Source organism: Oxyura jamaicensis, unplaced genomic scaffold (genome assembly GCF_011077185.1).
Source record: "Oxyura jamaicensis isolate SHBP4307 breed ruddy duck unplaced genomic scaffold, BPBGC_Ojam_1.0 oxyUn_random_OJ67350, whole genome shotgun sequence".
NCBI lineage: Eukaryota > Metazoa > Chordata > Aves > Anseriformes > Anatidae > Oxyura > Oxyura jamaicensis.
Genome location: NW_023308485.1, coordinates 36,400 through 60,318, shown reverse-complemented (window position 1 = coordinate 60,318; position 23,919 = coordinate 36,400). Strand labels below are relative to the sequence as shown.

Sequence of the window (23,919 nt, the reverse complement as noted above, 5' to 3'; positions counted from 1 at the left end):
TCAGCTTCTCACTCTGTCCTGCCAGCGGGCAGGCTGGGGGTGCAGCAAGAGCTGGGAGGGGACAGACCCAGGACAGCTGACCCAAACTGGCCAAAGGGGTATTCCATACCCCCTGACGTCATGCTGAACAATATATAGGGGTGGCTAGCCGGGGTGGGGGGGCTGGCTGCTCGGGGTTGGGCTGGGCATCGGTCAGCGGGTGGTGAGCAATTGCATTGTGCATCACTTGTTTGTACATATTATTATTATTATCATTATTATTTTCTATCTTAATAAACTGTCTTTATCTCAACTCACAGGCTTCACTTTCCCGTTTCTCTCCCCCATCCCAGAGAGGGAGGGGGGAGGGTTAGCGAACGGCTGTGTGGTGTTTAGCTGCCAGCCGGGTTAAACCACAACAACTGGATAAGCAGATTGATAACAAAGAAGCAAAAGAGGCCCTGATAATGAAACTGGCAGTCGAAAATGCGAATGCTGACTGTAAAAATATTTTGCTATCTATGCCCCCCGGGACCTATGCACACCCGGGTACAAATGATAGAGGCATGCAGTCGGGTGGGCTCAGTCGAGTACCATACGACCGCTCTAGCCAGTGCTTTTTCCGCAGCATTAGCTGTGAATAAAGGCAGGCCCTGCTTTCGTTGCCAGGAAATAGGGCATCTTGCGGCTAACTGTCCACATAAGAAGGGGGGAACCACGGCCAGCAGCGCTGGGCCTTCCAGTGTGTGTCCACGATGTAAAAAAGGATGGCACTGGGCCAACTACTGTCGCTCCAAATATCATGCAGACGGCCAGATCCTTTCACCTCGGAAGGGAAACTGGGGGCCGAGCGCGGGATATGGGCGCGCGATGACACAAATACCTCGCGGGGGGCGGCCAATTCCGAGTGCTACACCAGCCACCTCGAGAGTCATGACGACATGCACAGTGGCCCCCCGCAAGAACCCCTGAGTACGTCACCCTGCACTCCCTCTCAGCCAAAACCCGAGGGAGCGCCGGAGTGGTTCTCTCCACAACAGTAGACTGTACCATCTGGGATAAAAGAGTCTGGAGGGTGCCGTTCAATGTTAAAGGGCCATTAGGGAGAGGATGCGATGCTATATTGACGGGGTGGTCCGATACTACTCTGGCGGGACTTTTCACAGAATCACAGAATCACAGAATAGTCTAGGTTGGAAGAGACCTCCAAGATCACCGAGTCCGACCTCCAAGATCACCGAGTCCAACCTCCGACCTAACGCTAACAAATCTTCCACTAAACCATATCCCTAAGCTCTACATCTAAACGTCTTTAAAGACCTCCAGGGATGGGGACTCAACCACTTCCCTGGGCAGCCTATTCCAGTGACTAACAACCCTTTTGGTAAAGAAGTTCTTCCTCATATCCAACCTAAACCTCCCCTGGCGCAACTTTAGCCCATTCCCCCTCGTCCTGTCACCAGGCACGTGGGAGAATAAACCAACCCCCACCTCGCTACAGCCTCCCTTCAGGTACCTGTAGAGTGCGATAAGGTCACCCCTGAGCCTCCTCTTCTCCAGGCTAAACAGTCCCAGCTCCCTCAGCCGCTCCTCGTAAGACTTGTTCTCCAGGCCCCTCACCAGCTTCGTTGCCCTTCTCTGGACTTGCTCGAGCATCTCCATGTCCTTCTTGTAGCGAGGGGCCCAAAACTGAACACAGTACTCGAGGTGTAGCCTCACCAGAGCCGAGTACAGGGGGACAATCACTTCCCTGGACCTGCTGGCCACGCTGTTTCTTATGCAAGTCAGGATGCTGTTGGCCTTCTTGGCCACCTGAGCACACTGCTGGCTCATAATCAGCTGACTATCAACCAATACTCCCAGGTCCTTCTCTGCCCAGAAGCTTTCCAATCATTCATCTCCCAGCCTGTAGCTTTGCTTGGGGTTGTTCTGCCCCAGGTGCAGGACCCAGCACTTGGCCTTGTTGAACTTCATACCGTTGGCCTCGGCCCATCGGTCCAGCCTATCCAGATCCTCCTGCAGAGCCTTCCTACCCTCGAGCAGATCGACACACGCACCTAACTTGGTGTCGTCTGCAAACTTGCTGAGGGCGCACTCAATCCCCTCGTCCAGATCATCGATGAAGTTGTTAAAGAGGACTGGTCCCAGTACCGAGCCCTGGGGGGCTCCACTAGTGACCGGCCTCCAACTGGATTTGACTCCATTCACCACAACTCTCTGGGCCCGGCCATCCAGCCAGCTCTTAACCCAACGAAGTGTACACCAGTCCAAGCCATGAGCAGCCAGTTTCCTGAGGAGAATGCTGTGGGGAACGGTGTCAAATGCCTTGCTGAAGTCAAAGTAGATCACATCCACAGCCTTTCCCTCATCCACTAAGCGTGTCACCTTGTCATAGAAGGAGATCAGGTTCGTCAAGCAGGACCTGCCCTTCATAAACCCATGCTGACTAGGCCTGATCGCCTGCTTGCCCTGCAACTGCCGCATGATGACACCCAAGATAATCTGCTCCATCTCTTCCCTGGCACTGACGTTAAACTAACAGGCCTATAGTTCCCCGGGTCTACCCTCTGGCCCTTCTTGTAGATGGGTGTCACGTTTGCTAGCCACCAGTCAAGTGGGACCTCCCCGATAGCCAGGACTGCTGATAAATGATGGTAAGCGTCTTGGCCAGCTCCTCCGCCAGTTCTCTCAGTACCCTCGGGTGGATCCCATCCGGCCCCATCGACTTGCATACATCCAAATGCTGTAGCAGGTCGCCAACCATTTCCTCGTGGATTGTGGGGGCCACATTCTGCTCCCCATCCCCTTCCACCAGCTCAGGGTACTGGGCGTCCAGAGAACAACTGGTTTTGCTGTTAAAGACTGAGGCAAAGAAGGCGTTAAGCACCTCAGCTTTTTCCTCATCTCTGATTACTAAGTTTCCCCCCACATCCAGTAGAGGGTGGAGATTCTCCTTAGTCCTCCTTTTTGTGTTGATGTATTTATAAAAACATTTTTTGTTGTCCTTAACAGCAGTGGCCAGATTGAGCTCCAGATGAGCTTTGGCCTTTCTGATTTTGTCCCTGCACCGCCTCGCAGCATCCTTGTAGTCCCCCTGAGTGGTCCGCCCTCTTTTCCAAAGATTATAAACCCTCTTTTTTTCTCCTAAGCTCAAGCCACAGCTCTCTGCTCAGCCAGGCCGGTCTTCTTCCACGCCAGCTCGTCTTTGGGCACGTGGGGACAGACCGCTCCTGAGCCATTAAGATTTCTTTCTTGAAGAGCGCCCAGCCCTCCTGGGCTCCTCTGTCTTTCAGTACCGCCTCCCAAGGGACTCTGCCAACCAGTGTCTTGAACAGCTCAAAGTCAGCCCTCCGGAAGTCCAAGACAGCGGTTTTACTGATCCCCTTCCTGACTTCGCCGAGTATCGAGAACTCTACCATTTTGTGGTCACTCTGCCCAAGACAGCCCCCGACCAGCACGTCTCCCACCAGTCCTTCTCTGTTAGTGAACAGAAGGTCTAGCGGGGCACCTCTCCTGGTAGGCTCGCCAACCAGCTGCGTCAGGAAGTTATCTTCCACGCTCTCCAGAAACCTCCTGGACTGCTTTCTCTGGGCTGTGTTGTGCTTCCAGGATATGTCTGGGAAGTTAAAGTCCCCCACAAGAACAAGCGCTGACGATTTCGCAACTTCCGCCAGCTGCCTGTAGAACTCCTCATCCATCCCCTCATCCTGATTTGGCAGTCTATAACAGACCCCCACCAGGATGCTTCCCTTGTTGGCCTTTCTGCTGATCCTAACCCATAGCGACTCCACCTTGTCATTCCCAGCCTCAAGCTCAACGACGTCAAAACACTCTCTAATATAGAGCCACTCCACCACCCCTTCCATGCTGTCTGTCCCTTCTGAAGAGCCTATAGCCAGACATTGCAGCACTCCAGTCATGAGAGTGGTCCCACCACGTTTCCGTGATGGCAACCAAGTCATAGCCTGCGTGCTGCACAATGGCTTCCAGCTCCTCCTGCTTGTTGCCCATGCATTAGTGTAAATGCACTTCAGCTGGGCCTTAGCCTTCTCCCTCAGCCTTGCCACTGTTCCCCCTGGCACACCTCCAACAGGCTTTGTTTCATCCCCGCCCCCCTTCTTACCTTTTTGTGCTACCGGGGGTGACTGACTCTAATTATGACGGCATACTGCATGCAATGGTTTGGACCCCTTCTCCTCCAATACACATTCCTGCTGGGACTCGATTAGCTCAATTAATACTATTCAAATAAAAGCACCCCATACTAAAGACAACGTACAGGGAAGTGTGGATTTTGATTAAACCAGTCAGCTGGAACTTTTCTGGGCTATGGCCGTCGCAAATCCAAGGCCGATGCTGACTTTGACATTCTATTACCCAAAACCTGCAAAGACCACTCAGGTAGTAATATCGATGTTGGTAGACACAGGAGCTGATGTCACGGTCATAGCTCTAAAGGACTGGCTGAGTGAATGGCCGTTGGACTCGACCATAAAAGAGCTTTTCAGGGTTGGGGGGATGTCATGGACATACATATCTAAATACCCACTGACAATCAAAATGCAAGAGGGCTCTGCTTTTTCGGTAAGACCATATGCTGCTCTCATTCCGATTAGTCTTCTAGGCAGAGATGTGATGGAGCAAGGCAATTTCACTGTGAGCTGCCCGGAAAATTTTCAGTAGCGGCCATTGATGAGCGACCGACAATGAAGCTCATTTGGAGGACTGAACAACCAGTGTGGGTGGATCAGTGGCCGCTTCCTGCGGAAAAGGTCGCAGTGTTACAAGAACTTGTCCAGGAGCAATTGAGAGCAGGACATATAACCCCCACTACCAGCCCTTGGATCTCACCAGTGTTTGTGATAAAGAAAAAGAGCAGAAAATGGAGGTTTCTACACGATCTAAGGAAAATCAACGCAGTTATGGAAGAGATGGGATCCCTCCAACCGGGCTTGCCTTCGCCCACCATGATCCCACGGAACTGGAATATTATAATAATTGACCTCAAGGACTGTTTCTTTACGATTCCGTTCCATCTGACGGACGCACCGAAATTTGCATTCTCTGTACCTAAAATAAACAAAAGTGAACCTATGGACAGATACCACTGGACTGTTCTTCTGCAAGGAATGAAAAATTCCTCGACAATATGCCAAATGTATGTTGCGAAGGCCTTGAGCCCTGTCAGAAAACAATTTCCGGAGGCGTATTTCTATCATTACATGGACGATATCCTGGTAGCCTCACCGTCAGAATCCACAATACAGGATATAATGCCAAACCTCACGCGAGAACTACAGGCATGGGGGTTGCAAATAGCCCCTGAAAAAAATCCACCTAGAGGCCCCGTGGAAATATCTGGGGTGGAGGATTTTACAGCAAACCATTCAACCACAAACTGTCACTATCACACATGAGGTTGAGACTCTCAATGATTTACAGAAACTCATTGGCAATATTAATTGGATACGAAACTATTGTGGAATAAATAATCAGGTGTTAGCACTATTGTTTGACCTCTTGAAAGGGGACAATGACATTACTGCACCGCGCCAATTGACAAAAGAGGCAAAGGAGGCATTACAATATGTAGAGGAGAAATTAATGAAACAGCAGTGTCATCAACGGGTGGAAAACTTGCCTATTCACCTGTACACCTGCAATCAGAATCTGCAACCTTTAGCTATCATAGCGCAGTGGGACCCGAGTGCTCCAGACCCACTGCTGCTGTTAGAATGGGTCTTTCTGCCGCGCCAACCTTCAAAGACATTAGCAACAAGGGTGGAAATGTTTGTGGCCCTAATAAGAAAAGGCTGGGACCGAATTGTCGAGATAGCTGGGGTTGAACCTTCCACTATAGTCGTGCCTATTGTAAAAGACTATCTTGACTGGTGTTTACAAAATAGCTTAGAGATGCAACTCGCACTTACAGGTTTCGTTGGGCGTGTCGACATACATCTCCCCTCTCATAAGTTAATCACTTTCTGTAACAACATAGCGATTGAACCGAAACCTTTGTGTCAATGGCAACCTGTACAGGGGAGGACGGTTTTCACTGATGGTTCGGGGAAAACGGGAAAGGCGGTTGTCACATGGAAAGAGAACGAACTATGGCGAGACATAATCGATATAGTGCGAGGCTCCCCCCAAATTGTGGAGCTTCACGCTATTGTCATGGCTTTTAAACATTGGGAACAGGAGCCACTGAATACTGTGGCCGACTCCCAGTATGTTGTGGGAGTCGTACAACGAATAGAACGAGCGCGCATACGCCACATTCAGAATGAGATGTTATTCTTGAAATTTAAGGAACTCTTGTTCCTAATAGAATGTCTGCATCCATATTGTATCATACACATTCGCAGTCACACCTCGTTACCAGGCATTTTTACCGAGGGCAACGCACGAGCTGACATGTTAACCAATTTGGCCATATATCCCCCGGTCCCTGATAAGCTCCTCCAAGCTCGTACCTCTCATCAATTCTTTCACCAGCCGGCTAAGTCATTAGCTAAACAATTTACAATTCCATTAGGAGACGCAAAACTTATAGTGCAGACTTGCCCCGACTGCCAACACATACAGGGACTGTTACAAGAAGTAAACCCTAGGGGACTCGGCTCATTACAACTCTGGCAAACCGATGTCACACATGTCCCTGAATTTGGCCGGTTAAAGTACGTCCACGTCTCTGTAGACACTTTTTCACATGCCGTATGGGCAACTCCATTGAGTGGGGAAACAAGCAGACATGTACAAGCTCATTTTCGACTTGCTTTCGCAGCCCTAGGTATTCCATTAGAAATCAAAACTGATAATGGGCCTGCCTACACTAGCAAATCCACAGAAGGGTTTTTTCACACTTGGGGTATTACTCATAAAACAGGAATCCCACACTCCCCAACAGGACAAGCTATAGTGAAATGTACACACAGAACGCTTAAATCCTTGCTTGACAAACAAAAAAAGGGGGAGACAATGAAGACACCACAAAACAGAATTGCAAAGGTTATATATGTAATGAACCACCTAACTATGCCTTTCTTATATGAAGAAATTTCCCCAATAGTCAAACACTTTGGTAGTCAAAAGACAGGCCTCACTTCGTTGTATGAAGATAAACCTTTAGTTAAAATTTGTGATCTTAATATAGGGGTGTGGGAGGGTCCGTACTCTTTATTAACTTGGGGGCGAGGGTATGCTTGTGTCTCCACAGGGACAGGACCGAGATGGGTTCCAGCGCGAGCAGTTCGTCCTTGGCTAGGACCCTCATCCTCCTCAACCTCTGCAAGCTCGGGGAATCCTGGGTCTCCATCCAGCCTCGGTGAAACATCTGGGTCACGCTCGCCAACATGACTGGACAAGAGCACATCTGCCTGTCTATGACCAATGCGGGCAACCCTTTTACAACGTGTCTGGTTGGTATGCCACTGCGTGATGAACAGCTGCACAGAATCATCAACAGCACCGATGCTAAGAGCATGGCCCGTTCTTGGAATACCTCCTGTCCGGGCAATGTCAGTAAGGAAGCGATGAATGCTTGGGATGGTTGGACATCACGACTGGCTCACGCAACCTTAGAACCACAGGAACTTGATATATTAGGTTGTGTTAACGCGCCAGCATGTATGAGGTTTAATTATACTGGTAGCAATCTCACTGTAGTTGATGTTACACCCAGTCTGGGAATATATCTTAATGGTTCAATTTGGTGCAACTACACCTCTCCTAATGTGTCAAAATCTTCGAACATGCCATTTACACTCCCCCCTGGGGTGTTTCTCATCTGTGGTGACAGAGCATGGCAAGGTATTCCATCGCACATAAGGGGAGGCCCGTGTATTCTTGGTCAATTAACATTACTAACCCCTAACACATCTATGATACTAAAAATTTTGAGACAGTATAAGCATACTAAATGCAGTGTCAGTCACTACCAGAAAGACTGCAAAGATAATCTTGATTTTTGGCAGGCTGGCAAGGTTATCGCTGCCTCGATTCTTGCACCCGGCGTAGCCGCTGCTCAAGCTCTAACAACGCTAAATAAGCTAGGTTGCTGGCTGGCAAAACAGACTAATGCTACCTCTGCTGCATTGAGTGCATTACTAATAGACACTGATTCCATTAGACACGCAACACTGCAGAATAGAGTGGCAATAGATTTTTTGTTATTGGCAAAAGGACATGGGTGCGAAGAGTTTGAAGGTATGTGTTGCATGAATATAAGTGATCGCTCTCAGTCGATACATCAACAGCTGTCTAATCTCAGAGAATTAACAGACAAACTAACAACCAGCACGTGGGGTTTGGAATCATAGTTGCAGAGTTTAGGTATTGGGGGCTGGGTGAGGGAGATAATAAAGGGGGCTATTATAGTTTTGTTAGTAATTGTAGTTCTGCTAGTTGTGCCGTGTTTGTTTCAATGCTTACAAATAATGCTTTTGCGCTCAATACAATCAGCTTGGCTGTTAGAAATAAAAGGAGGGGGAATTGTGGGAAATCGGACAGAAAGTATGTGGAGTATGTTAGACACAGAGATGAAGTGAGAAAAGGAAAATGCAGAATGAGGCGAAAGTCACGTAGCCTGAAGATAAAGGAGGTATAACTGGGAGACAAGAAGGTTAAAAACAACAGGTGCAGTCTGGCCTGTTGCTCATCAGGAGATAGGGCTGCTGTGCGATCGCCTTGTGAACAATAATAATGGCTAACGAGCAAACTTTGCCAAGTTGTGTGATAAAAGCCTGTAGATACGCTAAGCCTATATAAGTAGATGGGTCAGACAATAAAGTGCTTCAGCTACACACCAGCCTGGAGTCATGTTATTCTTTCCCTTCAGGTCATAAGAAGAGCAGACTGAGAATCCCTACTTGTCACTCACAGGCATCAATAGGCAATAAACAACATGCCTTCTTCCTGGCCCCTGGGATAGGCTCTATTTCCAAGGGGCGACTTCTCCAGGAGTCTTGAGCTACAGCCCATCTAGCATGCTGAGAGATGCTGGGACAGATGGGCAGCCACTGGAACACAGACATGAGGTCTCCAAGGGGCACAACCCCTTTGTAAGACATGAACTACAAGCTGGACACAGGCCTGGAGCATTTGCTGAGGTTTGATCTGGCCCTTCAATCTGGCCCAGAGCCAGACCTGACTGTTCTCAGCTCATAGAGAAGAAAGGAGGCTCCACATGTTGTACCAACCAAAGGCAATTTTCACCTTCCTCTTGTACCCTTCAGCCCCACTGTGAGCAGATGCATCGAACCTCCTGTTCAGAGCTGGCAGAGCAGTGATAAGGCCAGGCGTAGCTGGGACATTGTACCTGAGCCCCAAGGTCACCCCCAGACCCCCCAGCAGAAGGGTGGTGCGCACCGTTCAGCTTGCAGTGGAAATTGTTGGTGTTGAGGGTGCCCGGGAACTCAAAGATCAGGTTCCCCTGGTTCAGCCGGGGCTCCTGCTGCCTCCTGCCTAGGCTGCTGGCTAAGCCAGGCAGCCCTGAAACGCAGTCCAGGCCCAGGGGGTTCCTCTGCCTGTACTCTCGCCACTTCAGCACTTGAGGGGAGAGGTGGTTCACTACAACTCCACAGGCAGCGTGCACCAGATGAGAGGATGTGAGCAGACAGGAGGATGTGGAGGGCAAATGGGGAGAGAAGGATGAGAAGGAGGAAGAACAGAAAAAGAGAGAAAGAAAGTTAGTTAAGTCCAGCAGCATTTCAGGACGTTAGCACATATACACAGGAGGAGGTTGAGGCCATAGCCTGGCACAGCAGGGCAGGAGCCCAAGTGGCCTGGTGCATGCAGGCACAGGAGGAGAAGGTTCTGGGTGCCAGCACCCAGCATGGGGAGATGTAAGATCAGCGTCCCTCCCAGGAGACACTGTGTAAGAGTCAGGACTGGAGGGACATGCTCTTAGCACATGACTTTCTTCTGCAGGCAGTGATCACAAGGGCTGCTGGATGCTGCAGCACCCAGATGCAATTTTGGTTCAGGTTGTTGCTGTGGGAAGGGTGGTGCTATAGAGGGCAGCCACAGACAGGGAGCTGGAGATGTTCCCTACCAGCACGCCCTGGTGGATAGGTACCTACCATTGAGGAGCCGTACTCCCATGCTGCTCAGGGGACCAGAGCTGCTCGTCTCACTGCCACTCCTCCAATGGGGATCTGCATGGGCTCCACCTTGGCTCATGGGCACACCACCCAGTGAAAGGGGCAGGAGAGACCCACTGTGGAGTCGGTACTCGGAGAGCGGTGGGCTTGGCTCCAACGGTGCCTCCTTCTTGGGAACCAGCCTGGGGTTCTCCTTTTGCCTCAGGACATCAGCTTTGGTGACTTGGGAGGGCATGGCACTGACAGCAGGGGAAGACCTGGTAGGAAGCAGGTTGGCAGAGATGGGGCAGGACCTGTTCCTGGGAGGCTGGCTCTCTCCAGCTCTCTCCACGGTGGGTGAGGAAGAGGAGTCCACACTCTGAAAGAAAGGCATGTTGCATCGCACAGGAGAATAACTGCCCAGGGGGGATGGCCGGGTTGTTTCAGGGGCTGTGTTCTTGATGCAGCCATCGTTGAGGGAGGCAGCTCCATCCGCTGAGCTCTGGGTCAGCAGTGTGCTGTGGGCTTGGCTCCCTGATGCTGCCACCTGCTCTGCCAAGGTAGCAGAGGTCTGGAAATTGAAGATCTGCTGGCTGGCAGGCCGGTTGCTGGACAAGCTATAGAGTTGAGAAAAGCTGGAGGCAAAATGGCTGTGCAGAGCACAGGCCTTGGGCGGCTTACTGAAATGGTGCTGGAAAACAAAGGGCTGGATGGGCAGAGTTGTGGGACGCTGGTCCTTGCTGTAGCGCACCACAGGCTTGCTGTCTGTGCCGCCACCTTTTGGGAGAGAAAGGGGGACAGCATGAGGATGGGCAAAGGGACAATCATCATGAGCTTGGTGGATCACAGGCAAAAGGGAACATGCTCTCAGCTGTGGGAGGAAGAGGATGAGCTATATACCAGTGACAAAAGCAGAGTGGTTCAAGTCTGAACCAGTTACACACATGAGCTGGCAGGGTAAGGACATGTAACTCCTGTACCTGTTCCCCCCCCAAGCATGCACCTCCCTTCCTCCCTCTCCCTGTACCAGCCCCAAGTGTTCTCAGTGAAATCAGGCCCACAGCAGAGTTAGAAGCTTCCAACCCTGGAAAAAGTTAGTCTGCCCCAGCAAATAATGGACAAGAATTTCCTAAGGGTGTGCACCACCTCCTGATCTCCTCTGCATGCATGCCTGCTGCTCCTGATGGGGCCACATCTCAAGGGACACAGCTGAAAGGCACAATATGCCTGGCCAGGCTGACCAGGTTCCTTGATTGCCACCCACACAGCACCCTATCATGGCTTGGAAGGTCCTGGCTTGCATCCCTGCCACTCCTCCAGCCCACAGCAAATTTTGGGACAAAGATGCTGAGGGACTGTAGGACTTGTCGCAAGCAGACCCACCCCCCCAGTGTTACCTGCTTCCCATGGGGTATGCTATCCCTCTTTCCCTACAGCTAGCCTTTAGCAGAGGTTGCTTTCCCTCTGGTCCCTTATCAGACCCTCTAGGCTTGCATGTTGCTCTCGGTTGGAGACATGTAACGTCAATGTCAGTGTGGAAAGCAATTCAGGTGCTACAGGCTTTCCCACAGAGACAGCTGGGACAATTACCCTGGTAATGTCCATGTGCTCTTCCAGAGGAACCTCTGCTGCAGGCCTATGCACTGTGGAAGAAACGACCAGGATATTATAGCAAACACACAGAGCTCCTCTAATCTCTGGAGGACTCATACTGTAAGTGTTGGCAGAGACAGATCTCTGTGAGCCCTGCATCAAGAGAGGACTGTTGGCTATGCCACTTCCCTCCTCACCTCTGCCCCATATAGATCAAAAAAAATAAAGTCTAAAAACTACCCAATGGTTCCCTTCCCTTTGTCTGCTGGGAACGTGGCTCTACGGAGCATCTGTAAATCTGTCTTGGGAGCTAAGGGCAGGTCACGGGCTGGGGGAGTACAGTGCCCTGAAAGGGAGTCAGAATGAGACAATCCTCAAAGCTGCACACACCCTAAGTGCTTATCCTCCCTTACATGATATGGGAGGTTTGCACAAAACCTCAGTTTTCTAAAGAAATAGAAGGACAAGCCACTTGCACTGATCTGGGTCTGAAATAAGCACAGCAGGGCTTTGTCCCAGATACCAGTAGACCAGGAAACTGTGCAGGCTCTGGTGTCTCATTGCCATGCATGTTCCTCTGCTGCTCCCCTCTAATTCCAAAAAGCTTTTCTTGTTACTTCTCTGCTCTGCTTAGTTTGGCTCCTTACCATCTGCTTGGGCTCTAACATCTCTTTGTTTGTGGCCACTGGCAGAGCTACCTGAGAAGTTGGCATCTGCCTCCGTCAGCAGGGAGAGAGAGGCTTGCTCACCTGCCCCATGCCCACTGGGGACAGTCTCAGTGGAGACCAAGTCTTTGGTGGAACACAAAGCCTGTCTGTCCCCAAAAGGGTGATTCAAACAGAAGCCCTCGCAGCTCCGGTTCAGGCCATGGATGAAGGGCATGGGTGGAAGACTCTGGCTGTGGCGAGCTCTTTCTTCAAGGAAGGTTGGACAGTCCTGCTGTGTCTCAGGGATAGGGGAGAACTCCAAGGAGGAATCGCCACTGGACCGGAGCAGTGGGGAGGTGCTGTTCTTTTTCCTGACTTTAGCAAGTTCAGCAAAAGATGTCACTTGCTTTGGAGGGGAACTCTGGATGGGTATCGCTGGACTTTCACTCAACTTGACTGGACAGCTCACTATGCGCTCCAGAGAGCCCAGCCTGCTGCTAGGACTCCTGTCCAGTTTCTGATCATAGCTCCTGGAGCGCTGCTGGCTTGTGTTGAGGTTAGGTGGTGACACGTTCACATAGACGTGACCCTCAGTCATGTTCTGTGTGGTTTCTCCCTTTGTCTCCTCTTCACTGCACTCCACATTGCTTTCTTCTTGTCTCAGGTCAGGCCTTCTAAAAAGATAGTATTCAGTGGACTGGGCTGGGCTACCTTTGGTGTGGTCTTCCGAGCAGCTAGTTATGGAAGATCCTGCTGGGCTGGGGGATGACTGGGAAGACAAGTCACACGTGACTAACTTATAATAATTCTGAGTAGCCACAACAAGCCGTGCTTGGCTCTGGAAGCAGGCAGTGAGGTCTGAGCTCTCTGAAGTGCAAGGCTCACAGTGGAGGTGGTAGGAGTTGCAGTTAGCATCAAGGACAGGTGAGGAGGAGTGGTGACACTTGCATGCCTTCCCTAAACTCTCTGGGTGATGCGACTCACATAATATCTTGGATTCTGTGGGTGATGAATGCAAATCTAGGTAAAAAGCTCCCATGTCTGAGTAGCTGCAGAAGGAAGAGTCACAGGACAGGTTGGCTGAATTCAGGTTAGATTGAGAACGGCCATTCATTTTGTTGTAGAGAGCACTGAAGTTCACCAGCACCCCATCAGAGCTGTTGCAGGAAGAGTCACTGATGTAGCCCATCTGCTGGTCAATCACTTCAGACTGACCTGACAAACTGTAGCAGTGACAGTGATGGAGACCGGAGCTGGAACAGCTGCATGTCCAGCTGTGCAGGGCATCCTGATTCCTCAGTGATTCACCTGTGTTTTGGTTACATTCCTGGTCGCCACCATCAAGGAAGAAGCTGGAAGAGCTGCCACAGTGGCAGCTGCATTCATCCAGCTCCATGCGTTCTGTGGCCTGGTGGCACTGTTTCATGTTGTTTCTCTTCTGGATGTCATCACTGCTGATTTTGTCCTCTTGCCCATCTACCACACCAGACCGGCTGGCCATGTTCCAGGATTTCACAATGTGGTTGGGGTCGTGGAGGTGGAAAGGAGGCAAGGCTAGCTCATGCAGATGAAAGGAAGGTTTGCCAGCCACAAGGGAGTTGTGAAGATGGAAAGATTTTGGACCCAAGTCATCCCCAAAGAGGCTGAGGTCTTCAGCCTCGTTCAGTAAGAAAGGGTTGTGTCGCTTGCTGGCACTAGGGACAATCAAGTCCCTGGCTTTTCCTTCTTTGTTGTCTGAGGCCTCTGCTGAACTTTTGGAGGTCCGGAAAAAGCTGCTGTACACCAAGGAGTTGGTCTGTGAGAGGTCTCTCTCTGGAAGGGCAGAGGTCCATGTAATGCTGATATCTGGCTGACAGAAGGGGTTGGTCCTTTTGTTCACGGAGTAGCACTGTCTATTTGGGACCTGGCAATGCACCAGGGGAATGTGATGGACAATCAGCGTTTCACCAGTCAGCTTTGGTGGACTATCCATGGTGAGGAACGCTCTTCAGGACATCAGTTAAGTTTGTGCTACCCATGGACAGGTAGGGCTGTGCATGAGAGGCTGGTAGGACACCTCATGGGGGAATTCAGATACCTAGAGAGAGAGAAAAACACAAAGTCACTTCTCAGGAAAGGCAGTGAATATTTAAACCATCCTTGGTTTGACTGAAGACTTCATGACCTAAACAGAGTGGTCCTTATCAGTACAAGTACCTGACCGGTCTTTCTCCAGGGAAAGCATTACAATGGAAGACAAACATGTCCCTCTCTCCCTGGACTCCAGGAACAATGCTTGTGCTTCCAGATGACCCCTCTCAAACTTACCTAGGGTAACTGATTTCACTCAAGTGGTCAAAGGACATCACAGGCTTTGGGTCAAATGAAGACCTTACTGCTGATGGCATTGCAGACTCACAGGAAAACAGGCAGACAGCACAGGATCTGAAATGAGGAGCTGCACTCTGATGAGAGCAATCCATCTTCTCACATTGGATTTGATATCTTTACATGCCTTTAGATATCCTCAACTTTCCTTTGCAAACAAGACCCTTCACTGCACTGCAGCACTAGAGAGACAGAGGTCTGGGCACAAACTGGAAAGCAGAAACAGACTGGAACAGGAAAGCAGTAACAACCATTCTTCTCCAAAATCCAGGAGGCCCCATGAGGTCCTGAACTCTTTTAATGGTGCCCAGGGAGAGAGCCAAAGTATGCAACTACTTAAGCACATAAGGGCCTCTCATGTGAGAAGGAGTAGATGATTCCATCAGAGAGGCCATGAGGAGCAACTGCTGATGGTTAAATAGGTGCTATGCAGCACGCTGCCTTCTGCTAACCTTTTGTTGATGGCTAAGCCTCATCTCAGGCTGGTTCCTCTTAGGGTCCTGGGTGCTTGGATCACAGACCCCTACTGCTCTGTCACTCTATGCGTGACACTTATCTGCTTATCTAATTATTTACTGTATTTTGCAACAGTACTGCTGCAACAGCCCACAGTCCCTGGAGCCATTCAACCAGGACACTAAGAGCCTGACTCCTTCAGTGTTCAGTAAATAGCAGGTTGTTATAACACTAGAGGAAGCATGTTCACCTGTATGTGACATGAGAGAACAGGGAACACATTCATTCCCCCTTCCCCAACTGCCCCAGAGGACCAACCTGCAAGCACTTCTGCATTTCAGAGAAACCAATGCACAGAAGTGGGGGGGGGGGGGGGGGGCAGCTAAGACACCAAGGAGATGGAGAAACCAGAAAAAAACTTTGACCCAGGGTGATGCTGAGGGGAATTAAGGCTCTCGTATATCAAGCCTTAATTCTGAAAACCCCAGTTCAAACACCCTTGGTCAGCAATCCACATCCCATATCCCATCCAGGCATCCCCAGTGCTCACAGCACCCTGTCACCACATACCGTGATCTCTGGACACCAGGGCCCTGGGTCTGCTGCCATCAATGACCTTCAGACTCTAAAAAGTGACTTTTACGGTATCTAAGTCTTTATCTACATTAATCCAGTGTGTGTGACTACGGGTCGATAATGGATTTGGACCAGAGCCAACCAGGCACATGGGAGCCCAGAAAAGAAAATGAGAAATGTAGGATAAGTGAAGTCAGAGCAACAGTGTAAGCAATGAGAAAGCTCTACAGAATCAGGATCAAGATCAGGAACTTCAGTTCTTCCAGCTCCACGGCATAAGAATAGCAATTAAAAAATGCTAAAATAAAGATGATCAAAAGAAGTACTTTCCTCCCACGCATAATACTGATTCTTACAGAGACAGGAAGTGTTGGCAGAAAAAAAATAGAAAGATGGAAATGGACCTGGTGTTTACAGTAAAAACCCAATGATGTAAAAGTTAATACTAACACTAGTGTTAGTGAGCTGACAAGCCTTGTGGGTCAGGCTAGACTCTACCAGAGACCTACACGAGGGGAACACACACCCTCACACCTGCTTCTGCTGGGATGCTTCACCCAGGATTAGGTTCTGAAGTAGAGAGGTCACCTGGACCACATCCAGTGGCTTGTCGCGAGACCCTAAATTCCCCCCACTTATAGTCTCCTAATGCTTATATCACCCTTCACTGCCCTTTCAGCAACTCCTTTTACAAGCCTCTGGCTCCTGTCCCACAGCTCTGCAGTGACTGAAAGGCATGAGTCCATTCTCAGTCCGGTTCCTGAGAGATCTTGTACCTCACGGATTCCCACGACCACACTGTACAAGAACCACCATCAGCAACAGCAGCTCCTGGCTCTGTGCCTAGCACACACATGCTGAAAGTGGTGTTCAACAGCTCGGGCAGTGTTTGCACCCTGTTTTGAACCTTGTGCACCATTGATGGTACTTGTAGCAGTGGGAGTCCCTATTTAACCTGTCTCTCCCCCAGCACTGTGGGAAAAAGCCAGCCCTGGTCTCTCAGTGCCTTCTTGCTCATTCAGACCTCCCCTTCCCTCATTACTATCCTTGTAGCTGGTTGTAACACTTAGATTGCACCTCTCTGTAAGGCTTTGCTGTATTTTGAGCATTGCCACAATGCGACAGCTTGAAAGGCATCATTTTGAGGATCCAGACCGTGACAAACAAACACTTCACTGCTGAAGCATGGGGCCACTGCCGCTTCTAGAAAATGGCTGCTAGGAGCACCAGCACCCGTCTGCTGACAAGCCCTGCCAAGCAACATGTGCTTCACTTCAGTGCAGATGCTGCTGTGGGAGAACAAGGATTGCAGAGGCACACTTTGACATTTCACAGCAAAATGTCAAGGGAGCTCGCACACTCCCAGCTGTCCCTCTGCAGCTCTGGCTGCAACATGCAGAGCTGCCCAGCTATTTGGTTTCAGTGGCAATGCAGGCTATCTGGGTGGACTGTGATTCACTGTCACAGATGCTGCAGCATCTCTGCCTGCACCTACAGCCAGTTCCAAGCACAAGGCTCTGAGATCCAGTATCAAATGGGGCATGCTGCCAACTCCTGCCAGGAGCCATTCTGACAGCTTCCCTAGGGATATGCATGATTTTTGTTTGTGCTCTAGACACCACTCTCTCCCTTGGGATATCCTCCTGTCTCAGGGATGCAGGGAGGTTAGGCAGTGGCACTGCCAGGATAGGGATTGCTCATTTCCCAACACATTCTCCCTGGCTGTACCATCTCCTGGCTCTTCCTCCCTGATTCTGGAAGACTGCAGAAGGATCCTCCCTCTTCTGTTTAGGGTATGGTAGGTTGAGATCTACACTGGGGTGTAAAATCCAGCAACCAGAGTAGTTTCAAATTCTGCTGGCTTTGATCAGCTCTTTGTAAAGCTATCACACCCCTTTGCAAAGAGAGATTTCCAGAATTAGGGATAGGCAGTCTGTACCCAGACACTTAGCCAAATAGGTTAGTTTTTCTTATTTATTACTTGCAATAGCACAAGCCCACAGAGTGCTGAATCTTTCTCAGTCCTATACACACAACAGCAAACATAGCATCACCCAGCAATGGAAAATGGAAAAGTGTCACAGTAGCACAAGGCTGGGAGGGAAGCAAGGAGCACTGTGACTAGACGCTTCAGCGTCTAGAATGTCAAAATGTCAAAATTCTTTACCTGCTCCATACTGACACCATCTGCTGCTAAAGGGGAAAACATGGGTTGTTTATTCAGTCAGTTCTTTCTTGAGGTGCTTACTGGTTATCTGTAGAAGGCGAGGGCCAGACACCTCATTACCTGGGGATGTCTCAGGCCAGTCAAGGTAACACAAAGCAGAGAAGAACAGCATGTCATGTTTGTCCTGGTTTCAGCTAGGATAGAGTTCATTTTTCTCCTAGTAGCTGGTATGGTGCTGTGTTTGGGATTTAGGATGAGAAGAATGTTGATAACACCCTGATGTTTTAATTGTTGCAGAGCAGTGCTTACACTAAGCCAAGGACTTTTCAGCTTCTCACTCTGTCCTGCCAGCGGGCAGGCTGGGGGTGCAGCAGGAGCTGGGAGGGGACAGACCCAGGACAGCTGACCCAAACTGGCCAAAGGGGTATTCCATACCATCTGACGTCATGCTAAACAATATATAGGGGTGGCTAGCCGGGGTGGGGGGGGGCGGCTGCTCAGGGATAGGCTGGGCATCGGTCAGCAGGTGGTGAGCAATTGCATTGTGCATCACTTGTTTTGTACACATTATTAGTAGTAGTACTATTATCATTATTATTATTATTTTCCTTTTTTTTTCTGTCCTAATAAACTGTCTCTATCTCAACCCACAGGCTTTCATTTCTTTCTAGCTCTCTCCCCCATCCCAGAGAGGGAGGGGGGAAGGTGAGCAAACGGCTGTGTGGTGTTCAGCTGCCGGCTGGGTTAAAGCACAACAATGGTGTGGTGGAAAATTGCTTATCAGTGCTTACCTCACATATCCATATGGTAAAAGCTCTGAGCTGCAGCAAAGCTCCAGGTAAGTCGAGGGGGAGGAGTGCTGAGCACCAAAGGGTGGTTCAGCACCGTCCTGAGAGCTGCTGGCCAAGCCATGTCATGCTCTAGAAAGGATGCAACCACTCCTTGTCAGGCCTTGCTGAGCACTACGTAGAGGCCTCCACCTTCCTCCTCTGCTCCACCTTCAAAGGCTGAGGATGCTGTGCTAAGTTGAGGGTTGTCAGTGCAGCTCCTTGGCCTCTGAAGCACAGCTTCCTGCCACTATAACACTGCTGGGAAGGTGCAGAAGCCATCTGGGCCTTGCCTCCAAGTGCTGATGGCGAGGTGTGGTGGTCACAGACCTCCAGGCATATCCTGCTATCTTTTACCACTCTGGGCACACTGTTGGAGTTCCATCACTGATTGCTTAATAGCCTGCTCTGCTCAGCACTGGCAGCTGCACACAAAGCATGGCTGGGTCCAGAAGACAGTGATCCAGCTTTTCTCACAGAATGTAAAGCAATAGCAGGGGAGGCATGCAGAGATTTAAGAAATAAATGTGATTTAAATAAAAAAAGTCTGTGCATAAAGAATGGAGGAAGTAGAGGCAGGAACAAGATCATCAGAACTGTCAGTTGGAGGAGATGTTGGCTTTTTGGAGGCTGGGTCTTCTGAACATATTACTGTTTCTACAAATCTCAGGCACTATGAAATCAAATGCCCAATATAAATATTTTACCTGTGATGGTTCTTGCTGCCTCTTTCTGAATGACTATGGTTTCAGTCATCATCATCTTCCTCACATGAACCAAGATCAAACAAGGGTGAAAGATGGAAAAACAGGGTTAAAAGCTGGGCATTTAGTTCCATAGATGAACTGGCAAAAATCCTTTTGTATTGGAGCTGCTTGTTATTTCAGCATCGTTCCATGTGAATCCCTGACGCCTGCAGAACATTTGCACTAACACAGCTGAAGAAGCCATACAGATCTACAAAACAAGCATGAGTAGAAATGCTGCAAAAAGCAGCACTTTGCATGAGCTTGCAGACATGGGCACAATACAGACATCTCGTTGATCCATGAGGAGAGAGGGCTCCAGTTCACAGCTCTGGGCAAAAGGGCTGGGAGAAGAGCCCAAACCAAAAGTCACCCTCCAGCCACTCTGCAGGACAGGTAGCATAGGGATTCTCAGGGCTTGGGGCTGCTACTCACTGGTTCTGCCACCAGTTTCCAGGATCCCAGTAATGCAGCTCATCCCTGCCCTGTCTTTGTCAAACCAAAAGCTGCCAGAAAGCACTGGATGTTTTAAAATAAATCATCCTGCATGTTTAATGAAAGAAAAGGTGCAAGATGAAATAGCAGTTGTTTGACTCATCCTAAGCCTCCTGCTGCCCTTACCTCCCTCAGGGAACAGGGAGCAGAGTGAGGGTGGTCTGCCTGGTTCCAGGGTGGATTCCAGCACCCAGTGTTTACAGGGGACTGCTGCAAGATCGAAGGACTAGGTACTTCTTAAATTTCTGTCTCAGGTCAGGCTGGTTCCTCTTGTGGTCTTGAGCAAATTCCTGAAAAGACCACTTTCTTTTCCACAGAAAGGTGCTGTCTGAGCCAGAAATTTTTGCAGAGGTTTCCAGGACAGGATATATTAATATATCATTACATCCCAGAACTATATAGGATTATGATTTGTTCAAAATGGAAACTGCAGCATGTGACGGTCAATCACAGCCTTGTGCACATGATAGCAAGGAGCTGCTCAGGTCAGAGATGAGAAGCTTGCCAGAAGAGATGACAGGGTGAGTGAGATGAAAGTAATAATAAGTAGTACGTGCATGCCTAATGATGACATTACTAGGACCAGCAGGTACTGCCTCCTAGTCAGAGGAAAAGAAATCTCAGCTGTTTGGGGCATTTTGAGTTACAGAAGGCATTAACAATAGCTCAAACAGCAGCTCTATACCAGCCACCACTGGACAATGACTGAACCAGTTTCTCCCATGTCTATGCTCCCTTGCTCCGTGACTCACCAGCTGGCACTTAGCAGGAGCCGCTTGCAGGCCGTGACTCAGGGACATGGCCCAGGAGATCTGGGTTGGAATCTGCTCCTCCTCCTCCTCCAGCCATCCTCTGCCCCTGCCCCCAACACATATGCTCCTAATTACCATATTCAAATCTACAGAGGAGAAAGAGACTTTGATGTTGCTAGCTGTTAATATCTCACTGAAAGTGCTGCTGAATTAAACTCCAAGCACAGTAAATCCTTTCTTATCGCAGACACTGTAGTGGCAGCAGAAGGAGGGACCACATTTCCATAGCATCTTCCAGCCTGAGCACTCTGAAAGCATATCTAAGATTTTGCAAGAGCAGAAATTACACAATTCCTTCCTGAACCACAGATCCAGCTGGGTTCTGGTGCCTGGCTGCTACATAATTTGTTCTCTGGATATCCAGTACCCTGAGCTGGTGGAAGGGGATGGGGAGCAGAATGTGGCCCTCATAATCCACAAGGAAATGGTTGGTGGCCTGCTACAGCACTTGGATGTACGCAAGTCAATGGGGCTGGATGGGATCCACCTGAGGATAGTGAGAGAACTGGCGGAAGAGCTGGCCAAGCCGCTTTCCATTATTTATCAGCAGTCCTGGCTATCAGGGGAGGTCCCAGTCGACTGGCAAATGTGATGCCCATCTACAAGAAGGGCCAGAGGGTAGACCCGGGAAATTATAGGACTGTTAGGTTGACTTCAGTACCAGGGAAGCTCATGGAGCAGATTATCTTGAGTGGCATCACATGGCACTCGCAGGGCAACCAGGCGATCAGGCCCAGTCAGCACGGGTTTATGAAAGGCAAGGAAGGCTCTGCAGGAGGATCTGGATAGGCTGGACCGATGGACTGAGGCCAACTGTATGAAGTTCAACAAGGCCAAGTGCCGGGTCCTGCACCTGGGGCACAACAACCCCAAGCAAAGCTACAGGCTGGGAGATGAATGATTGGAAAGCTTCTGGGCAGAGAAGGACCTGGGAGTATTGGTTGATAGTCAGCTGATTATGAGCCAGCAGTGTGCTCAGGTGGCCAAGAAGGCCAACAGCATCCTGGCTTGCATAAGAAACAGCGTGGCCAGCAGAACTAGGGAAGTGATTGTCCCCCTGTACTCAGCTCTGATGCAGCCACACCTCGAGTGCTGTGTTCAGTTTTGGGCCCCTCACTACAAGAAGGACATCAAGGTGCTTGAGAGAGTCCAGAGAAGGGCAACAAAACTGGTGAGGGGTCTGGAGAACAAGTCTTACAAGGAGTGACTGAGGGAGCTGGGATTTTTCAGCCTGGAGAAGAGGAGGCTCAGGGGCGACCTTATTGCTCTCTATAGGTACCTGAAAGGAGGCTGTAGCAAGGTGGGGGTTGGTTTATTCTCCCACATGTCCGGTAATAGGACGAGGGGGAATGGGCTAAAGTTGCGCCAGGGGAGGTTTAGGTTGGATATAAGGAAGAACGTCTTTACTGGAAGGGTTGTTAGGCATTGGAATGGGCTTCCCAGGGAAGTGGTTGAGTCACCATCCCTGGAGGTCTTCAAAAGACATTTAGATGTAGAGCTTAGTGACATGGTTTAGTGGTTTAGTGGAGGACTTGTTAGTGTTAGGTCAGAGGTTGGACTCGGTGATCTTGGAGGTCTCTTCCAACCTAGATGATTCTGTGATGATTTCCAAAGTCTTCAAGAACCCACGCTGTAAAGACAAAAATCCTATAAGCAAATGAAATTACTGGGCAGAATCAGTAGCTCAGATGTCAGGCTGAACTCTTCCATGGCTGCAGTTTCTCCGGGGCTTAGACATGAAGCAGGGCTGTGACTATCAGCTGGCTACTTCATGAATATGCTCTTTGTACAGACATGACCAGCTGAGGACCATGTCTGCAGCTTCATGGATCAAAGCTGGTTCCCTGACTTTTGCCTGGAGGCACACAAGATGGCAAGGCTGTTCCCAACATATGTTATATGGCTACATACAACTGTGAACAAGCAGCTGTTTTTGCTCGGGTTTGTGCTGCAGGGGTGAAGGCTCCCAAGATCACAGCAAGAGGCAGAGAGGGCACAGATGCTTCATATGTGTGGGAACATTCTCGGTATTTGAGATTTCAGGGGTTGCTGGGGATGTGAAGCATCCCTAGAATTAATAGGTCACTAATTTCTCCCACTAGGCCCTCAGGACTTTCCTCACATTTCCTGGAAGATGGCTTCAGACGGCTCAGTTTTGCTCAGGCTGTGGCAAAAGAGTCCTGCTTATACAAAGGTTATGGGAGGATAATTTCAGAAGTTTCATATGCACAAAGAAAGCAAATGAGGACAGCTCCATCTCAAGATGGATCTCTAGATCCCCTATCACCATCATGACTTGGGGAAAAGATGAGCTAAGCCCTAAAAGGGACAAAAAAGGCCTGTCTTCACAGGAAAGAAGATCTTACTGCAGCACAGGTCAGAACATACATACATACAAGCCACTCCATGGCTGCATGACTTCTTTATTACTTGCTCTCTATCCAGATTAAGACAGAATTGCTTTTCTGTTAAGACCATGCCTGACAGGAATCACAGCTGCAAAGCAAGCCTGAATCCTTACTGCAAGGCAAAAGTATCAATGACCATGGATGAAAGTGCGAGAAATAAGGAGTTCAGTCATAAGACAGCTCAGTTAAAGAGGCTGTGAAATTATGTTTACTGTCTGTTTAGCCCAGAACTCCACATATATACGAATCAGTCAGTATCAAGTGAAAAACAATCATTTCTGGGACAGCAGATTATAGATGTACAACCTAGATGATGTTTGTTGAAGAAAAAAAAACATGGGTTACATGGGTCTTGAAACAACTAAAGTATTACCCCCACAACTCACCATAAATAAAACAGACAGAGATGTCAAAAAGCCCTTACAGGATAATTTTCAGACTTGAACACAGTGGTGGTATAATGGTTTGTTACAGTAGCCAATGGTTTGTTACAGTAGCCAGAAGCAATGCAGGTATGATGTTACCTCGCAGTGATGGGCATCAGTTCTTCCAGCTATCCAGAATATCTGCATTTGCAGAGCTTTATTATTTTTAAATGATTCAGTTGTACAAGGAATTTAGTACATACTGTGTGCAACTGGATCAGAAACCCCAAAAGCAAACACAAACAGAAAAACATCCCAGCAGCAGGCTGTTTTTATTAGATATTCCTCCACACACTTGTGTTGGGTCTGTCTGGGATGGAGTCACCTTTCCCTGCAGCAGCC

The 23,919-nt window shown here is 49.4% G+C and overlaps 1 protein-coding gene across 1 annotated transcript in view; it reads right to left on the bottom strand.

Annotated features, from left to right (window-relative positions):
• Positions 1–9,208: 9,208 nt before the first annotated feature.
• LOC118159117 (iporin-like) overlaps positions 9,209–23,919 on the bottom strand; it is a 40,055-nt gene continuing 25,344 nt past the window's right edge. Inside the window, exons 2-4 of the mRNA XM_035313744.1 lie at positions 12,299–14,375; positions 10,059–10,835; positions 9,209–9,546 (exon numbers count right to left, since the gene is read on the bottom strand). Coding sequence (XP_035169635.1) covers positions 9,209–9,546; positions 10,059–10,835; positions 12,299–14,270 — 3,087 coding nt within the window. The 5' untranslated portion in view covers positions 14,271–14,375. The remainder of the gene's footprint in view (positions 9,547–10,058; positions 10,836–12,298; positions 14,376–23,919) is intronic.